Consider the following 15,545-nt stretch of genomic DNA (forward strand, 5'->3'; position numbering starts at 1 on the left):
TAAAACTCATTTGCATTTTTATTTATGCTATTTCCCACAGGCTGAAAATAAACTTTGAAGAGCACCATTTCTCAAGCTGATCAGCTCCTAGAATCGGAAAACTTTGTGCTTATTTAGCAGTGCCCTCTGGTGTCCAAGTGGATTTTAGTTTTGCCTTGAGGTAAAAAATAAGCCGTTATAGAATTTAACAAGTCTACCAGCAGCATTCATCCAGTCATCAAATATTTATTAAGAGCTTAGTAGCTATGCCAGTTACTGTGGAACAGGGTGGGATACACAGGTATTTAAAAGAAGACATGAATGTAAATGCAATTACAAAATCACTTGGTCATACACAAGAAGTCTCTTTACCTAGTTTTCCACTAAAATGAGACAGATATAGCGGGGTTGTCTCCTTTCCAAACTGTTCTGGATCTTTATTCACATTAGCGGGTATCTGGCTGGCTATGGACGGAACAACTTAGGTCAAGTACACTGGGAACATTCTGAAACTGGGTAAACATTCCCGGACATCCAGTTTTAACAATTTCTGCGAAAAAGCTTTCACGGTCAACCCGACGGACACTTCTGGTCTTGTAGTATTCTGGTCATCAGACAGGATACACAAATCTAACACTGAGCTTTACATTTCTTTCTGAAAATGTACCATTTTCCTAGCACTATGATGAAAATCCTCAAAAGGAATGAAGTGGGAAAAACCCTGAGAATTAATCATTACTGTTTGAGAATTCTTAGATCTGAAAATTGACAACTAGAGCTTCAGAAACACACATTGTTCTGAACTGATACATCTTCAGACTTTCTGGAGGAGCAGGGGGAATCTAAAAAGAATTGCCAAGACCTTCCATGGAGAGATTAACCAAAGAACATATATGTATACCAGTATATGTATAACCCATGACACAGACAATAGTGGGGAAGGCTTGGGGTAGGGCAGGGGCTTCTTGTGGGGGGAAATACTGTCAATAAAAATTAAAAAGTAAAACAAACATGCAATTTAAATGTCATCAAAGAAAAGAGGAACTACTACAGACCAGGAATGATGCTTTTAAACCACCTTGTAATATTCTTACTTTTTGCCATTTTCCATTCTTATTATTTTTGGTTTTCTAGATTAATCAGCCATGACTGGATTCTAACCAATAGATTATGACATAGGTGAGAGGATTATATCATTTAAGATTATGAAGTCTGGCTTGCAGAGAATCTCCTTGTTGGCTTTGAGGAAACAGCCAGCTGTGCAGGCAAGGCCCACGTGGCAGAGCTGAGTGGCCTCTTGCCAGGAGCCCACTAAGAACTGAGACCCTCAGTCCAACAGCCAGCAGGGAACTAAAAGCTGCCACTAACGAGCAAGGAAACAGACTCTTCTCCCTCCAAGCCCCAGATGAGACTACCGCCCTGCCAGCACCTTGACTGCACCCTTATAAAGGACCCAACTTTGAGATATTAAATGGGTGCTGTTTTAAGTTTGTTATATTATTTGCAATGATAGTTAACATAAATCTCAAGATCCTTTTTATAAACATTTTTATGATAAAAAGAAATAATGAAGACCAACTCATCCTTTTACTGCCCTGTCATTCTATTATAACCACAGTTAGCAATTTATTATATGCTGGGTGTTATTTATAGCCATGATCATATCCATTCATACACTTTTATATCTTGCTTTTTTACTTAATATTTTCTCATGTTCATTATATTCTTTACTAGTTTTTAATGAGTACATAATGTACCATTCATTGGAGATATATATATACACACACACACACACACACACACACACACACACACACACATATATTTGGCAAACTATGGTCCTGCATTTGTAAATAAAGTTTTATTAGAACACACTCATCCATGCTCATTTGTTTACCTATTGTCTATTGTTATTTTTGTGCTACAAACTACAGAGTTGAGAAGCTGTGACAGAGACTACACGGCCTGCAAAGCCTAACTTATTTACTTCCTGGCTCTTTACCGGAAAAGTTTATCAACCACTGCCCTAAACTTTTAAGGGGTTTATAATTTGGGCAATTACAAGTAATGCTATTTATAACATCTTTGTGCATATAATTTTTATACTTTAGGCAACTTGATTGGATTATAACAAACGTGGAATAAATGGGTCTACTTCATAAAGATGTTTTTAAGGCGGACACTGTCCCTCACTATTTCCCTTGTAACAGTCTACTCTGATATAGGGTTGTGGTAATAAGAAGGGAAAGGAAGGCTCAGTATCTTTGTAGGTAGCACTTCTCTGGTCCTTATTAATCTAGACATGCAAGGTCACACTCTGGATGAACTTAATTATAGTTTTGATTTAAAGTAAACAAAAAAGGAATGTAACAGTAATTGAAACATTAGGAACAATTACAGAAATATTTACTTTCTACTGGGACTAAAAATCAGGCTAACGTAAACTCTTCAGGTATCAAGGTGTATATGAAAGGTATTCAAATCTATCTGTAGTGGCCAAAGGCACTGAGAGAGCCGAATTAGGAAAAGGGTGGCAGTCTCAACGATGAGCTGGCAGTAACAGCAGTGAACGATGAGGCAGCTAAGAGTGGAGGATAACCCTCTTATAACATCCTAGGCATAAACTTGTATACAACTGTAATTAAACTGTCTCAGATAAAGTTTTAGAGCAACTACCCCATATTTTTGAACAATAACAAAAAACTCTCTATCTGGGCAATTTTTCTACTTTAGAAAAACACTTATGGAATAAGACCAGCTAAGTCAATCCTGACTGTCTCTGAGATAAAAGAGTAAGCAGGTTGAGGGGTCTCAAGTCCAATCTTGTATGAATAAAGTAAGCACCAGGAAGTATAGGTGTCATCTTCTAAGGGAAATATTCTGCAACATAAAAAACAAAGATCAGGATGGACCTTTGCCCCAATAACATAATTTAAAAGTAAAACTAGAAAGATATTTAATTATTCTAATTATGCCAACAAGTCTGTAAAAATATCATAGGTAACACACTTATTTTATTAAAATATTCCTGTCAAAATGTCCACCAATTTAACATACCAAAAAGAAGTGTTCTTTTGGTTAGAGCTATCATTAGCCTTTACTTTCCACCTCAGTTACTTGTCAAATACTAAAATGCACTACAACTTCATGAAGTACTCTGGGAAACCATTAAATTCTCTACAGAAAAAGAAAATCATTCTTACGAAAACCAAGAACATGTCACTATGAACAAAATATAGCAGGTATGAAAATAAAGCCATTATTTTTCATGAATTTTCCTACTGCAAAGGAAGAGGTAGTTGTGAAAGGCTTGATTCACAATTAAAATTATGTCATAATTTTTCTCTTTCTTCACTCTTTACTGTTAGTTGCCTCAAAACTGACCTGCGGGTCTGGCAGCATAAATCCATCAGTGAGTTTATAATAGACTATTGTGGAATCGGACTCCACTATGGCCAGAGTAAAAGACATCGGCAAATCTGGATCACCTTGCAATTTCCGAGATGCCTTCAAGATCTCCCTTATCCTGAAAAGCAAGCCATAATGCATTTAGGATTCACACAGTCACTCATTCATAAGATCAAATAATATAAAATCTTGGGCAAGAGGCAGGCAATCATCACATTATATCTATAATGCTGACTTGGGAAATGTCTGAAAGCTCAAATATAAACATTTAAAGTTGTCTTCTCACACAGAAAATCCTGCAGGGAAGGGTTGTCCGGACTTTCAATCCTTCCCTTTTTCATTCGCCCATCTCTCCCGATCATCAGACCTGAAAGTCAAACTATATTTAGGAACCTACCGAACAGGACTCCAAAAGTGAGTGTGTAGTGCATCTGAACTGACTAAGGATCATGAGTGTTCATTTTCCAATTTTCCTCTTACAAGTGAAATAATCTTGTATTGAGGTTTTTTAAAAAACAGACTGTAATAAATATTTCCCTTGCTGTGTTTATAATTACTACTTTTAAATGGCTGTGTAATATTTTATTCACTCATAATTTGCCCAATCATTCCCTTATTGCTATAAAGTTCTTCCAGGTTTTGTGGGGGTGAATGTGCTAATAAAAATGAGCTGTAAAGATCATCTTTCTGAAGGTAATTGTTTCTTTTTAAATATTTGTTGGGTTTTTCCAAGTATTGGAATTATTAGGTCTGAATATAGATATTTTTATGGTTCTCAATATGTGTTCTGATATTGAGCCAAGAGAAAAATAGAGAGAAAAATAACACTTTTGGGGGTAACATTATGTATCATGCAATCAATGTTATACCTTATTTCAGTTTGCTTACTGTGGAAAATAATTTATCAAATCTGATATTTAGGCACTATTATCTTTTGTTTACCACCAACTGAAAATCCTTATTATGTACTCAAAAAAACCCATGTTCAAAATTCAGTAAATGTAACCTCAAAAGGTGGTTTCTTTAAAAGGCAAATAAAAAATGATTACTTGTCTTTCGCTAACCTAACCAAGTCTCCAAAGATTGGAAAAAGATTTACTAGCATATTAACAGCAAAACACTGTATTGTATTTAGTAAAAGTATAATTTGTCCCCTTAAGTTCTACTTCCCATCCTTAAGTAAAAATTATTATGGTCACTCTTCTCCCATCCTATTAGCTATTGAAACTACAAAAAAAAAAAAAAAATCTTAAGAGAAAAATCTATGCTTTGAAATATTCTTACTATAATAATTATAATGCTTTTTAAAAAATCTGTAGTAAAGACTGGAGGTTTTAAGTGATTTAAAACAGCAGTAAACTGTTAAAACAGCAGTTAAAAAAAAAAAAAGCTGAAGTTCTAACTGGTTTGTTAGAATATCAGTCACAAAAGACTACTTACCTGCTACCTATTATTTAAGTTTACAAAGGCATGAAGTGAGATGAGAGGGTGAGTTTCTGAATTTGTTCCCTCATATTCAAACAATTTCTAAAATGACTCTGAAAGAGGTAAGCCAGCAATTTAGTAACACTCCAATTGTCAAGTATAACTCACTAGAAAATAAAATATGTGTACCTGGCAAAATTTTAATTCCTTTCCAGGAGTCAATAAAGCAAAGCATCATCTTCTCTCAAGTCTTTCCTGTCACCTTTCCCCAACCTCTAGGCAAAGTTACATGTCTCACCCTACAGAGACACCCTGTGTAGCCTACCTTACTGTAATCACTGCTTTGAATTTATAGATCTCAGGGTCTGTTTCCCACTGGGTTGTACTCATTTTGAGGGTCAAAGCTTTTCAAGAAATGATGCTGTAACATGAAGACAATATACCTGTACATCTACACACATGACTATTGAGGTGGCATACACGAAAAGGCTTTACAAACTGTCAAGTAGTCAGCAAGTACAAGTATTACTATATGGTATCTATACCAGCTTTGCTACCTTGAAAATTGGGACATGTTTTTATCCACACCATCCTTAAAAAATGATTTCTAACTATGTTAAATTACATGAACATCAATTAGATTCCACTTCATTTCAGAATTTTTCTTTAGAGATACTCAGATGAAGTAACCATAGATATTAACTGGCAACATCAATACTTAGCACTGATGAAAAATGACAGTCTTGAGACACTGCAGTACACACAAGTTAAAAATAAGTTTCTTTAAACATCCCAAACTGGCAGAGTGTGACGAGGATGGGACACAGATGGAAGGGAAAAAACCTATTAAGAAAACTGTTACATATCTTCCGTTTTTCAAGATATGATACTTAAATCAGAATGTATGTGTATGTGTTTTGTAAGGTAAACTGTGTGGAAATTCTAGCCCATATATTGAAATTTAGAATAGAAATTTCCATCCCATTCATATTTGTTTTCATAGTTCTTTGATATAAACAGCAAAACATTTTCTGACTTACTCAGAACACCCATGTGGGAAACCCTAACATCTGAAAATTAGCTCAGACTTGTAAAGCCTGGTTTGTCTCCAGAGCTGAGGGGAGTCACTGTTAAAAATGAAGTGGAAGTTCCCATCCCTGAGCTGTTTATCCTGTCTGGGTGTATGGGAAGGAAGAAGGAAATTACAATTTGAAATCATAATTTAGACACCATAGAATGAAGTTTCCTCAGAGGCACATTTTTAAAAAAGCCTAGTTCTTTAAAAAGTATTGTAAAGATGTTTCACCATAATAAATATTGTTATAAAATAATAATTTCAATAATAAAATTGCTTATAGTTCATATTTTATGTAAATCCACATATGAAAAACATAACTTATATAATGAGAATTTCATATTTTTGAGTGAATTATATTTCAAGGGAAAACCCCACCTGAAGAAATAGATGTCAATAACAATTGTAATTGCTGTTCAACAGTAACAGAATTTGATGTTTGCAACAGTTATGATGTTCTTTCTCATAACTAACAGTTACAAACAATAACAGTTCTGATGTTATCATAACTGTTCAGAGGGGAGCTCGGCATACAAATGGGAGCTCAGTAAACAAAGAGATCCCAAAGTTTACTAAAGTTAACTTGACAACAAGTCTGAGGCAGTCAGGCAACATCATTTGGCTACTGCCCTTCCTCTAAATGAAGCAAATGCCTTCCAGAAATCTCAGCATTCATCTTTCTGTAAGATCCTCCAACAGAGGCTACGTGATCTCTAGAGATTTACACAGAGGACAGAAAGTTGAAGGCAACATTACTGACTACTTTTAACTTGAAATGTGGTTGCAACAGAATGCATCATGGGTTAAAATTATTAATTTCAACCCACAGAAAGTGGTATCTCTTCTTCTGCCCTTCAATGTGACCAAACTGGCACTCATCAATTACAGGCATTAAGTCCTTAATCTGCCTCATTATGATACTTTAGAACGACACTCCACAATCCAACTCTGGAACACAATGCAAACTTAAATTGGTGCCCGAGGTGGCCAAGAAGCTGTATTCATCCACAGGCTCAATCCTGAAGGAAGGTTCAAGAATAACAGACCACCTCCTTGGGAATCGTGCCAAGCACTGCCTGGTAAAAAAGCAAGGTGGCTTAAATCCCAAGGTGGCGGGGTTACTAAACAATTAAGTGCCTGTGTGACTATCCACTCCAGTGGGGAGCCATCCTGTTAATATAAATGGTAAGCGTGTGTGTGTGTGTGTGTGTGTGTGTGTGTGTGTATGCGTGTGTGTGGAGGGTAAGAGAAAAAATGCTGAGTCTGTTAAAAGAAGCTGCCAGAATTGGGGGTTCACCAGTAACAGACTCCCAACAGAGGTAATATGAGGACACACATCAGATATGAAGGGAAGTCAAATGACAGAAATCATTTTACCAGTTATTAAACTTTAGGCCTCACATAAACTAATGGCCATTAAATGAATCTGTAATAAAGAACATACTTTTGAAGAATGGAAATATTTTTCAATTACAGGGGAATAGAGTATCCTTCAAAAATATTGTAGCAATGTCCTGGGGGGAGGGAGTGGCTGGGGAGGAGTCAATGGGGAACAAAGGAGACATATGTAATACTTTAAACAATAAAAAATTATATATATTACATGCTACTATATATATATGTCAGGATTAAATCTCATAATAAAGAACATCTTTTAAAACGTTCTAAATATAGTTAATACTATTATTGCATAATTGAAAGTTGCTGAGTATTAAAAGTTCTTATCACAAAAAAACCTTTTTTTAAAATTCTGTAAGGTAATGATATTAACTAGGCTTACTGTGTTGATCATTTTCAATGTATACAAACGATGACACTATTTTACACCTGCAACTAATATGTTATATGTCAATTAAATTTTTTAAAATGTTCTAAAGAAAGTCAGTTCTAGTTACCCTTCACTCTACCATTAGTAAGTCTTTTTCCCAGGGCACTAAGGGAAAAAAAAGGATTAAAGGTAGGGGGTGGATATGATGAAAAAGTTTCACTAAATTAGTAAGGTGGCATTGTGATGGTTCTCTATCCTCAGATCAGCATAAAGTGTGAAAGCAGTGCTAAATCTGGAAGCAAATGGATTTTGCAGACATTCTAATTTTTAGAAACTCTTGGAAGATTGCTTGTGCATATTCTATGTTTTTTAAGATTTTATTTAGCAAATCTCCACTGCAGGAACTTAGTGGTTTAAGAGAGCTTATTCAGTCATTCAACAAACACAGATTTTAATAGCAAGTAACAGATACCAGGCTACGCACTGCGGAAACAGCAATGAGCAGAACAAAATTCCTGCTTTCATGAAGGTTATTTTCAAAAAGGGAAAGGAAGATAGCAAACAATCAAAGAAAACCAATTATCTATTGAATAGCAATAAATGTGATAAATGTTATAAAGGAGGGCTACTTATTTGCAATACTATGGCCAAGAGTCCTGATCAAACCAAATGACAAAAGTTCTTAGATGTTTAGCCTAATGGCTGCTGAATTAGCAGATGACCAATTTGGTAAATGGCATATTGAAGCCTTTTTCTAAATTTCTACAATAATATTCAAATAGGAAGATGCTAAGAAATAGTACATTTGGAAAAGTTTTCTCAGATAACATGGCTGAGGGTACCCATTTATCACCAGAAACCAAGAGAAATGCCACTAATTTGTGGGGTTGGAGGATAAAGTGGTCACTGGAGAGGCTCCACCCTCACATAAGCTATCCATTATCCTTCGCTGGCACCAGGGTGAAAGAGCCCTTTATAATCCAGTCAGTTTTAGCAGGATGAATAATTCATTGGTGTTACTAAGCAAAAAGAGAGAGAAAGAGAGAGAGAGAGAGAGAGAGAGAGAGAGAGAGAGAGAGAGAGAGAGAGAGAGAGAGAGAGGAGAGAGAGTTATAGATCATTTCAAAAATAATATATTAACTGTCTCGGGATTTTGTAATTTATAAAAGACTTCACTTGGCTTTTTATTTTTTAAATTTTTATTGATTTCACAGAGGAAAGGAGAGGGAAAGAGAGATAGAAACATCATTGATGAGAATCACTGATTTCCCTATTAGGAATCAAGCCTGCAACCCAGGCACATGCGCTTGACAGGAATCAAACCTGGGACCCTTCAGTCTGCTGGCCAGAGCTCTATCCACTGTGCCAAACCGGCTAGAGCTTCATTCGGCTTTTTAAAAATTAACTTATATACAAACATAGATAAGCTTAAAATACAGCTACTGTGATTTTAGTGTTCAGCATCTTATATTTTACCAAAGAAACTGAATTGACCTTGAAATTGGGAGACAATATAGATTCTATGGGGGGGGGGGGGGGGGAACAGTAGTGGAAAACAAACCTTTTTTTTATTATTTTGTCATTGTGTAAATAACTTAAGATATTTTCCCATTTATAACTATCCACAATATTAATATTACAGAAACCTGAAATTTTATTATCATAACTTTGTTGTAATATACTTCTCAACAAATATCAGTGCAAAATGTTCCAGAAGAAGCTCATCAAGCCCTCTGAATACTAATGTGACTTCATTTGCTATCTTAGCACTGAAAAAGGCCCCTGGCTTTCCTTGGGATTCCTCTAGTTATCTCATCTTTAAACTTAGCAGATCTCTTGACCTCTGTGAAATTATTAATATGATTTTTATACCATTGCTGGGTCTGGGGAAATCAGAGTATTCATGACCTTTACAGTCATTTACCAAAATTGCTACATGGATTCTCAGATTCATGTTAGTAAGAAACGATCTATAGAGTACTTTCCATATGCATTTATAATCCAAATATATAACGTAATATAGTATTTTTAAATGTGAGCTAAAAATTATTTTACATAGCATTCAGTAGTATTTTCATTTTTTAAAATATATTTTATTGATTTCAGAGAAGAAGGGAAAGGGACAGATAGAAACATCAATGATGAGAGAGAATATCCATTAGCTGCCTCCTGCATGCCCCCTACTGGGGATCGAGCCTGCCACCTGGGCATGTGCCCCTACCAGGAATGGAACTGTCCAACTGTGACTTCCTGGTTCCTAGGGGACACTCAATCACTGAGCCAAACTGGTTGGGCTAAGCAGTAGTTTTAGATAAGAGAAAAAGATGTGTCCTGTTCTTTGAGAAACAAAAACAACCTCATACTCCATCAGCATAATTTTCCCACTAGATAATCAGATATGGGTACTTTACAAATTCTATTTCCCTCCTGGAGATCAGCAATTTTTTCAATCAATATTTTCACAAGCACTGGCGGGTGTAGGTACCAGAGTCGAGTCTGTAATTCTTCTCCTATCTCAGTACTGACAAGGCAGATGAGCTGAGGATCTGGTAATCCCACTCATTTTACTTCTCACCAACTTTTACTTGAAGACCTTCTGAAACTTTGAAAATATGCCAAAGTGTTTTACTATGAACATATATTATGTATAAGAAAATACCAGTCACAACTACTTTTGCTCAGAGTAGTGCATTCAGATTCACTCTGTAATGGAATTTGTCTGCACTCTTGCCAAAACTATGTAAATAAGATCACCAGGTCCAAAGCCTGGAAAACTTAAGTGGGAAATGGATACAAAAACTGTAGGGGAGCTTAGAAATTCAGATAGATATGGCATCAGATGTTACCTAGAATTGCTACCTTTTAAGGAGTTGGCAAATACACATACACCATAAAATAAATAATGGAAATAATAAGCTAATGCGAATATCCTATCTAATAAAGAGGGAATATGCTAATTGAACATCACTCCATCACAAAGATGGCTGCACCCACAGCTGAGGCCAAGTTCCCATAAGGAGCTTTAATGAGCACTCAGCAGGAAACTGAGGCTACGCCCTCCCCCACCTCCATGGGGCTTGACAGGGAACTTCAGGTTGTGTCCAGGACCCTGGCACCAGGCTGGGGCACCTCAGATCGCACCCCCCACCTGCTGGGGCTTGACAGAGGACCTCAGGCTGTGCCCCCCTCCCAGTGCTGGGCCGGGGGACCTGAGGCTATGCCCCCTGACTGGCAGGGCTTGTCGGGTCTGGATCTAACCCAATGGGGGGAGGGTGGGCCGGGTCTGGGTCTCACGTGATTTTGAGGCGTATGTCAGTAGGCAGGGACTTGACTCTAGGTCCCGTAGTGTGCCCCAGACTTTGACAGGAGGAAGGTTTTCATATACATTTTACTAATTTTCTTTAATCTCTGACACTTCTCTTATAGAGAAAGGGCAAGTAGCAATATTAGATTATTTCCTCTAATTAATCCCTTTTAATGTGCACGAATGTTGTGTACCAGGTCACGTGTGTGTGTGTGTGTGTGTGTGTGTGTGTGTGTGTGTGTGTGTGTGATTCTGTCTCTCAATAGTCAAGATAGCTATTGAAGTGGTTTTAAAAGATAAATGAGATTATTTAATGTTGTGACTGGGAAACTATCTTATGACTAAGTTGTAGTTAACTATGTAAATGACAGAGCTTAGTCCAGTTTTACAAGTTGAGACTTTAAGAAAGGGGACAGCTATCATGCCTTATATGCTACATGCCCTGTGTAAATAACATGGAATTACACCTCCAGCAAAATGTCAACTCTTCTGGCTCTCAGATTTTGTATATCACCCAGAATCCCTAGTCATAAAAATCTTATTTAACATTTTTGAGGAATAAAGAGCATTAAAAAAATCCCCACTAAACACAGATAGCTAAGCAGGATCATCTAGGATAGCAATTTACAACTGGTGTGCTCAGACTAGTTGTGCAGTATATGATAACAATTTGCTTCTAACAATGAAGTACCAAAGTTGGCATGTTACTTTTAATATAAAATTAATTGATATCATTTAATATTCCCTGTTACATATCATCACTGTCATCCATTCACATTCCACCATGCTTTATTAAATTGAGATGAAAGTGACATACAACACTGTATAAGTTTAAAGTGTACAATGTGATGAACTAACCTACTAAAGAGCAAAATCACCTGCCCACCTGTTATGGCTGAGGGAGGCATTGATGGACGTAGGCACCACAGTCTGTAGCCCTTCTCCTTCTATCTCAGTACCAACCAGGCAGATGAGCTGGAGGTCTGGCAATCCCACACAGTTTACTTCATGCCAACTTTTACCTGAAAGAGCATCATTAAATGGATAATGTTTATTTAAAAAAATCAGATAAAAATTCTAAACATCTGTCTAATATTCAGCTGAGCAAAGTCAGTTATAACGCTATCTTCTCTACATTTTTATTTATCTTCTCTTTTACTTATTTTGTTACCAAGTAATTCCCGCTATCAGTGATTGAAGAAATTACAAAATGGATAACAGCAAATGCATAAACAATGGCTTATGTCAATAATTCTATATCAAAATCCAACTCCCCAACCCTCCACCATGGCCCCGATAATAAAGCAATATAATAACTTACTCTCCATGAGGTCCAGGTAAACCAAGAATGCTATATAGACTTGAGTAGCATCTCCTATATCTAATTCCATCATTTCTAAATACTGAAAATCAAAATATAATTGTTAGAGAAGGAAGAATCGCTTAATGTTTTATTTCACGCAACCAACTTTTATTAAATATATAGAAAGTATCAAACTCAATTCTAGGTATAGCAGGAGTTATAAGGCAATGTAAGACCTGATTCCTGACTCTAAAAAACCTGCAATTATTAGGGAAAACACATTGCACACCTGTACCTGTTAGGCAAATAACAATACATGACAGAAAATGGTTAAAAACCAAGTTAGTGGAATTAAAGAACCTTGATACAACAGGTCAGAAGAGCTATACTCCGGTGAATTGGTTTGTGAATGTTTTATGAGAGAGGGGAGATACAAATTGGGCCCTGAAGGACATGTATGATTTGACTAAATGAGAAGGTAGTGCAACAGTATAACTAATCATACAAAGGTGGGAATAAGCTACACATATTCCAGGGCCTATAAAGAAACCTATCTGCCAGAAGTAGACATTTTTAATAAGAATTTTGTTGGGGCATGTAGTGGGAGCCTCAATTCTCCTGGTCTCTTATTTGCATGTGGAGAAAGTCTAGTAGAATACCACTCATGGCCTCTCTCTCCTTCTCCCTCAAGAGCAGCCAGTTATTTAAATGCTAGATTTTAAAGAAAAGGCCAAGCAAGCTGCTGCTGCTTTTAGACTTACTGGTCAGCACTGTGGGAACATTCATCAGGAGTCTACTCCTGTAGGGGAAGCCTGAGATTCTCCAGCTACATCAGTGACTAGGCGGGTAAGCAAGACTAATGCACAAGTGAGGGATCAGCAGACCTGCACGGATGCATATCTGATATCACCTTCTCCTTTCAGCTTCATCGTAAGTGTACAAGTATAGGAGAACAGGGGTGTTATGAGCTGTCCTCCTCAAACCTTAAATGTGCTTGGACACAGCACTGAAAAAGTAATTGGGAACCAGGTTGCAAGGAATGGATGACCTGGCTAAAAGTTTGAATTTTACCCATATGGAAACACTTCTAAGCATGAGAGTAGGGTGAATGTGGTGTGTGAGGACAATAAATCTGATACCATGTTACTGGAAGGGCCTAAGTCATTTTCAAATTGAATAATAAAAAGGCAGTAGTAGAAAAATCAAACACCCAATATCTTTTCTTCGTTTAAAAAAAAAATTAGACCCTTCAAGAGGAAAAAAAAATCGAAAAGGAAGATTTGATGGTGAAGATTAGGGCCTATATGGCCATTAACTTCAAAGAGAAAAAAAAAAAATCTGCCAGTATAAAAACTGAGTAGCACCACCAAATGTAAAGGTTTTTAAAACTTGTTACTGGCGTTTCACTTCTTCCTTACACAGTGCTTGCTTACTACATGTCAAGTTCTTCCCAAATAGTAACTGATTTAATCCTATGAGACAAGTACCCTTATTATCCCCATTTTACAGATGAGAAAACCTAAGTGCAATGAGATTAAACAATTTGCCCCAAATCACAAAGCTGGTGAAGGAACCAGGATTCAAACTCAGGAGATGTGTCTTTGAGTTCATGCTCCTAACCACTGTACTGCCACCCTTCTTTTTAGGGCGCTGAATAACAGCTCCATGTTCGCGTTTGTTTTTCTCACATTGAAGGGGGAATGAGGGGACAGAGCAGCAAGATAAAATTAAGCAAGGTAAAATGAGACTTTTATCTTCAAAATTTTTCTTTTCTTGACTTTTTATTTTAATGTTTTAAAAATATTTTTTATTGACTTCAGAGAGGAAGGAAGAGGGGGAAGGAGAGAGGAGAGAGGAGAAAGAGAGAGAGAGAGAGAGAGAGAGAGAGAGAGAGAGAGAGAGAGCGCGCGCGCGAGCGAGAGAGAGAGAAACATCAATGATCAGAGAATCACTGGTGGGCTGCCTCTTACACGCCATCGCCGCCCCACACTGGGGATGGAGCCCGAAACCCAGGCATGTGCCTTGACTGGGAATGGAACCATGACCTCCTGGTTCATAGGTCAACACTCAACCACTGAGCCACAGGGGCCAGGCTCTTGACTGTTTTTAGAAGATTACTTACGAAATATTGCAATGCAGCAGAAGACTGCAATTCTACCAGTTACTAGACCAGCCCCTGAGATTCCTACCCCCTACCCACCCCCCATCTCCATTACATGTCTACTCACTGCTTGGGGCATTACTGATACAAGCAGCAATTTGCCAAGCAGAAGCAAGCAAGGAATTGTCTTTCTCCTCCTGAAAAATACAACCACCAAGTGCACAGTTCTGCCTTTGGGAAGAACCTATTCAACTTTCCAAGAAACCCAAAGAATTTAGGAATCTGCACTGCAGGCAAAATCAAGACGCACGCTTTGGGCCCAAGACTGAGTGCCTACACCTTTACCAGGACTGACTCCAGGCCTTATCCACTGCCCATAGGCCGTGTTTTGCGTGATTAGTGTGAGGATTAAGTGAGACCATCACCAGGGGAGTGGCTAGCATTGATATCCCGCGTGGGAGGGGCGGGTATGTCTACCCCGCGGGTTTGGAAGGGCAAAGTGGGGTGGGGTTGGGGTGTGGGTTAGTGTCAGGGCAAGAGATCAACTCATTGAAACAAACGAAAACAACATTGCTGCTGTTGGCAGTGTGCACAGGGGTACCCCTACAGTGAGGGTCGTGCAAGAGGGTCCGGAGGGGAGCGCGGCCTGGGAGGTTCCTCCTGGGCTGGGGGCCTGGTCAGGCGCCCCGCTCCTTTCTCGCCTCCTGACCTTTGGGTGGGTGGCCATCCATGCGTCCTCCGGGGCCCATGGAGGGGCGCCATCACCGTCGCCGGGAGCGCCGCCCGGGTCCTGGGCGCTGCAGCCCGGGGTGGGCTCGGAATCGCCGAGTGCCTCCATGCCAGGCACACCGAGTCCCTACAAGCCGGGCACGGATGCAAGCGCGCCAGCTGTGCACCGCGCCAGCGCCCGGCCGGAAGCAGGGACGCGCGCACGAGGGTTCCGCCTCCCGCCGCCCGCCGCCTCCAGGCAGGAGGGCTCCGTCCTGGGAGCAAAGTTAAAACAGCCCCGCCTTCCAACAAAGGGAGCTGGAACCTGCATGGAGTTTCCTCTCGTTTTTTGCTCTGCGTTTATTCAAATCGGGGCAGAAACTAGAGTGAATAAGTTGCCTTACACCAGTGCTGTTTGCAGCTCTGTGGAGAAAGAAGGGACTAACATATAAGATCCCTCTTTGCTTTCAGCAT

General features: G+C 38.5%; 1 protein-coding gene across 2 annotated transcripts; it reads right to left on the reverse strand.

Annotated features, from left to right (window-relative positions):
• Nucleotides 1-209: 209 nt before the first annotated feature.
• Nucleotides 210-15,258, reverse strand: TSEN15 (tRNA splicing endonuclease subunit 15). Of its 2 annotated transcripts, none has more exons than XM_036442511.2 (5): nt 15,073-15,258; nt 12,281-12,362; nt 11,846-11,981; nt 3,364-3,505; nt 210-444 (listed from the first exon to the last, which is right to left on the reverse strand). In XM_036442511.2, exons 1-5 carry the CDS (start codon nt 15,199-15,201, stop codon nt 421-423), a joined length of 513 nt encoding a protein of 170 aa, XP_036298404.1. In that variant the 5' UTR covers nt 15,202-15,258; the 3' UTR covers nt 210-420. The 2 variants fall into 2 exon arrangements, with proteins under 2 accessions (XP_036298404.1, XP_036298405.1); XM_036442512.2 differs by lacking the exon at nt 210-444 and adding an exon at nt 1,700-2,859 and having other exon boundaries at nt 15,073-15,255.
• Nucleotides 15,259-15,545: the final 287 nt, after the last annotated feature.

This window comes from Pipistrellus kuhlii, unplaced genomic scaffold (assembly GCF_014108245.1).
Source record: "Pipistrellus kuhlii isolate mPipKuh1 unplaced genomic scaffold, mPipKuh1.p scaffold_m20_p_18, whole genome shotgun sequence".
Taxonomy (NCBI): Eukaryota; Metazoa; Chordata; class Mammalia; order Chiroptera; family Vespertilionidae; genus Pipistrellus; species Pipistrellus kuhlii.

Excerpts from the sequence above, each read along its gene's own strand:
- TSEN15 (XM_036442511.2), bottom strand. The coding sequence starts at position 15,201 with ATGGAGGCACTCGGCGATTCCGAGCCCACCCCGGGCTGCAGCGCCCAG. Across the intron at positions 12,363-15,072 it reads GGATGGCCACCCACCCAAAG|TATTTAGAAATGATGGAATT; the intron begins GTCAGGAGGCGA and ends TTTGATTTTCAG. Across the intron at positions 445-3,363 it reads TTATGCTGCCAGACCCGCAG|CCAGCCAGATACCCGCTAAT; the intron begins GTCAGTTTTGAG and ends TTCCGTCCATAG.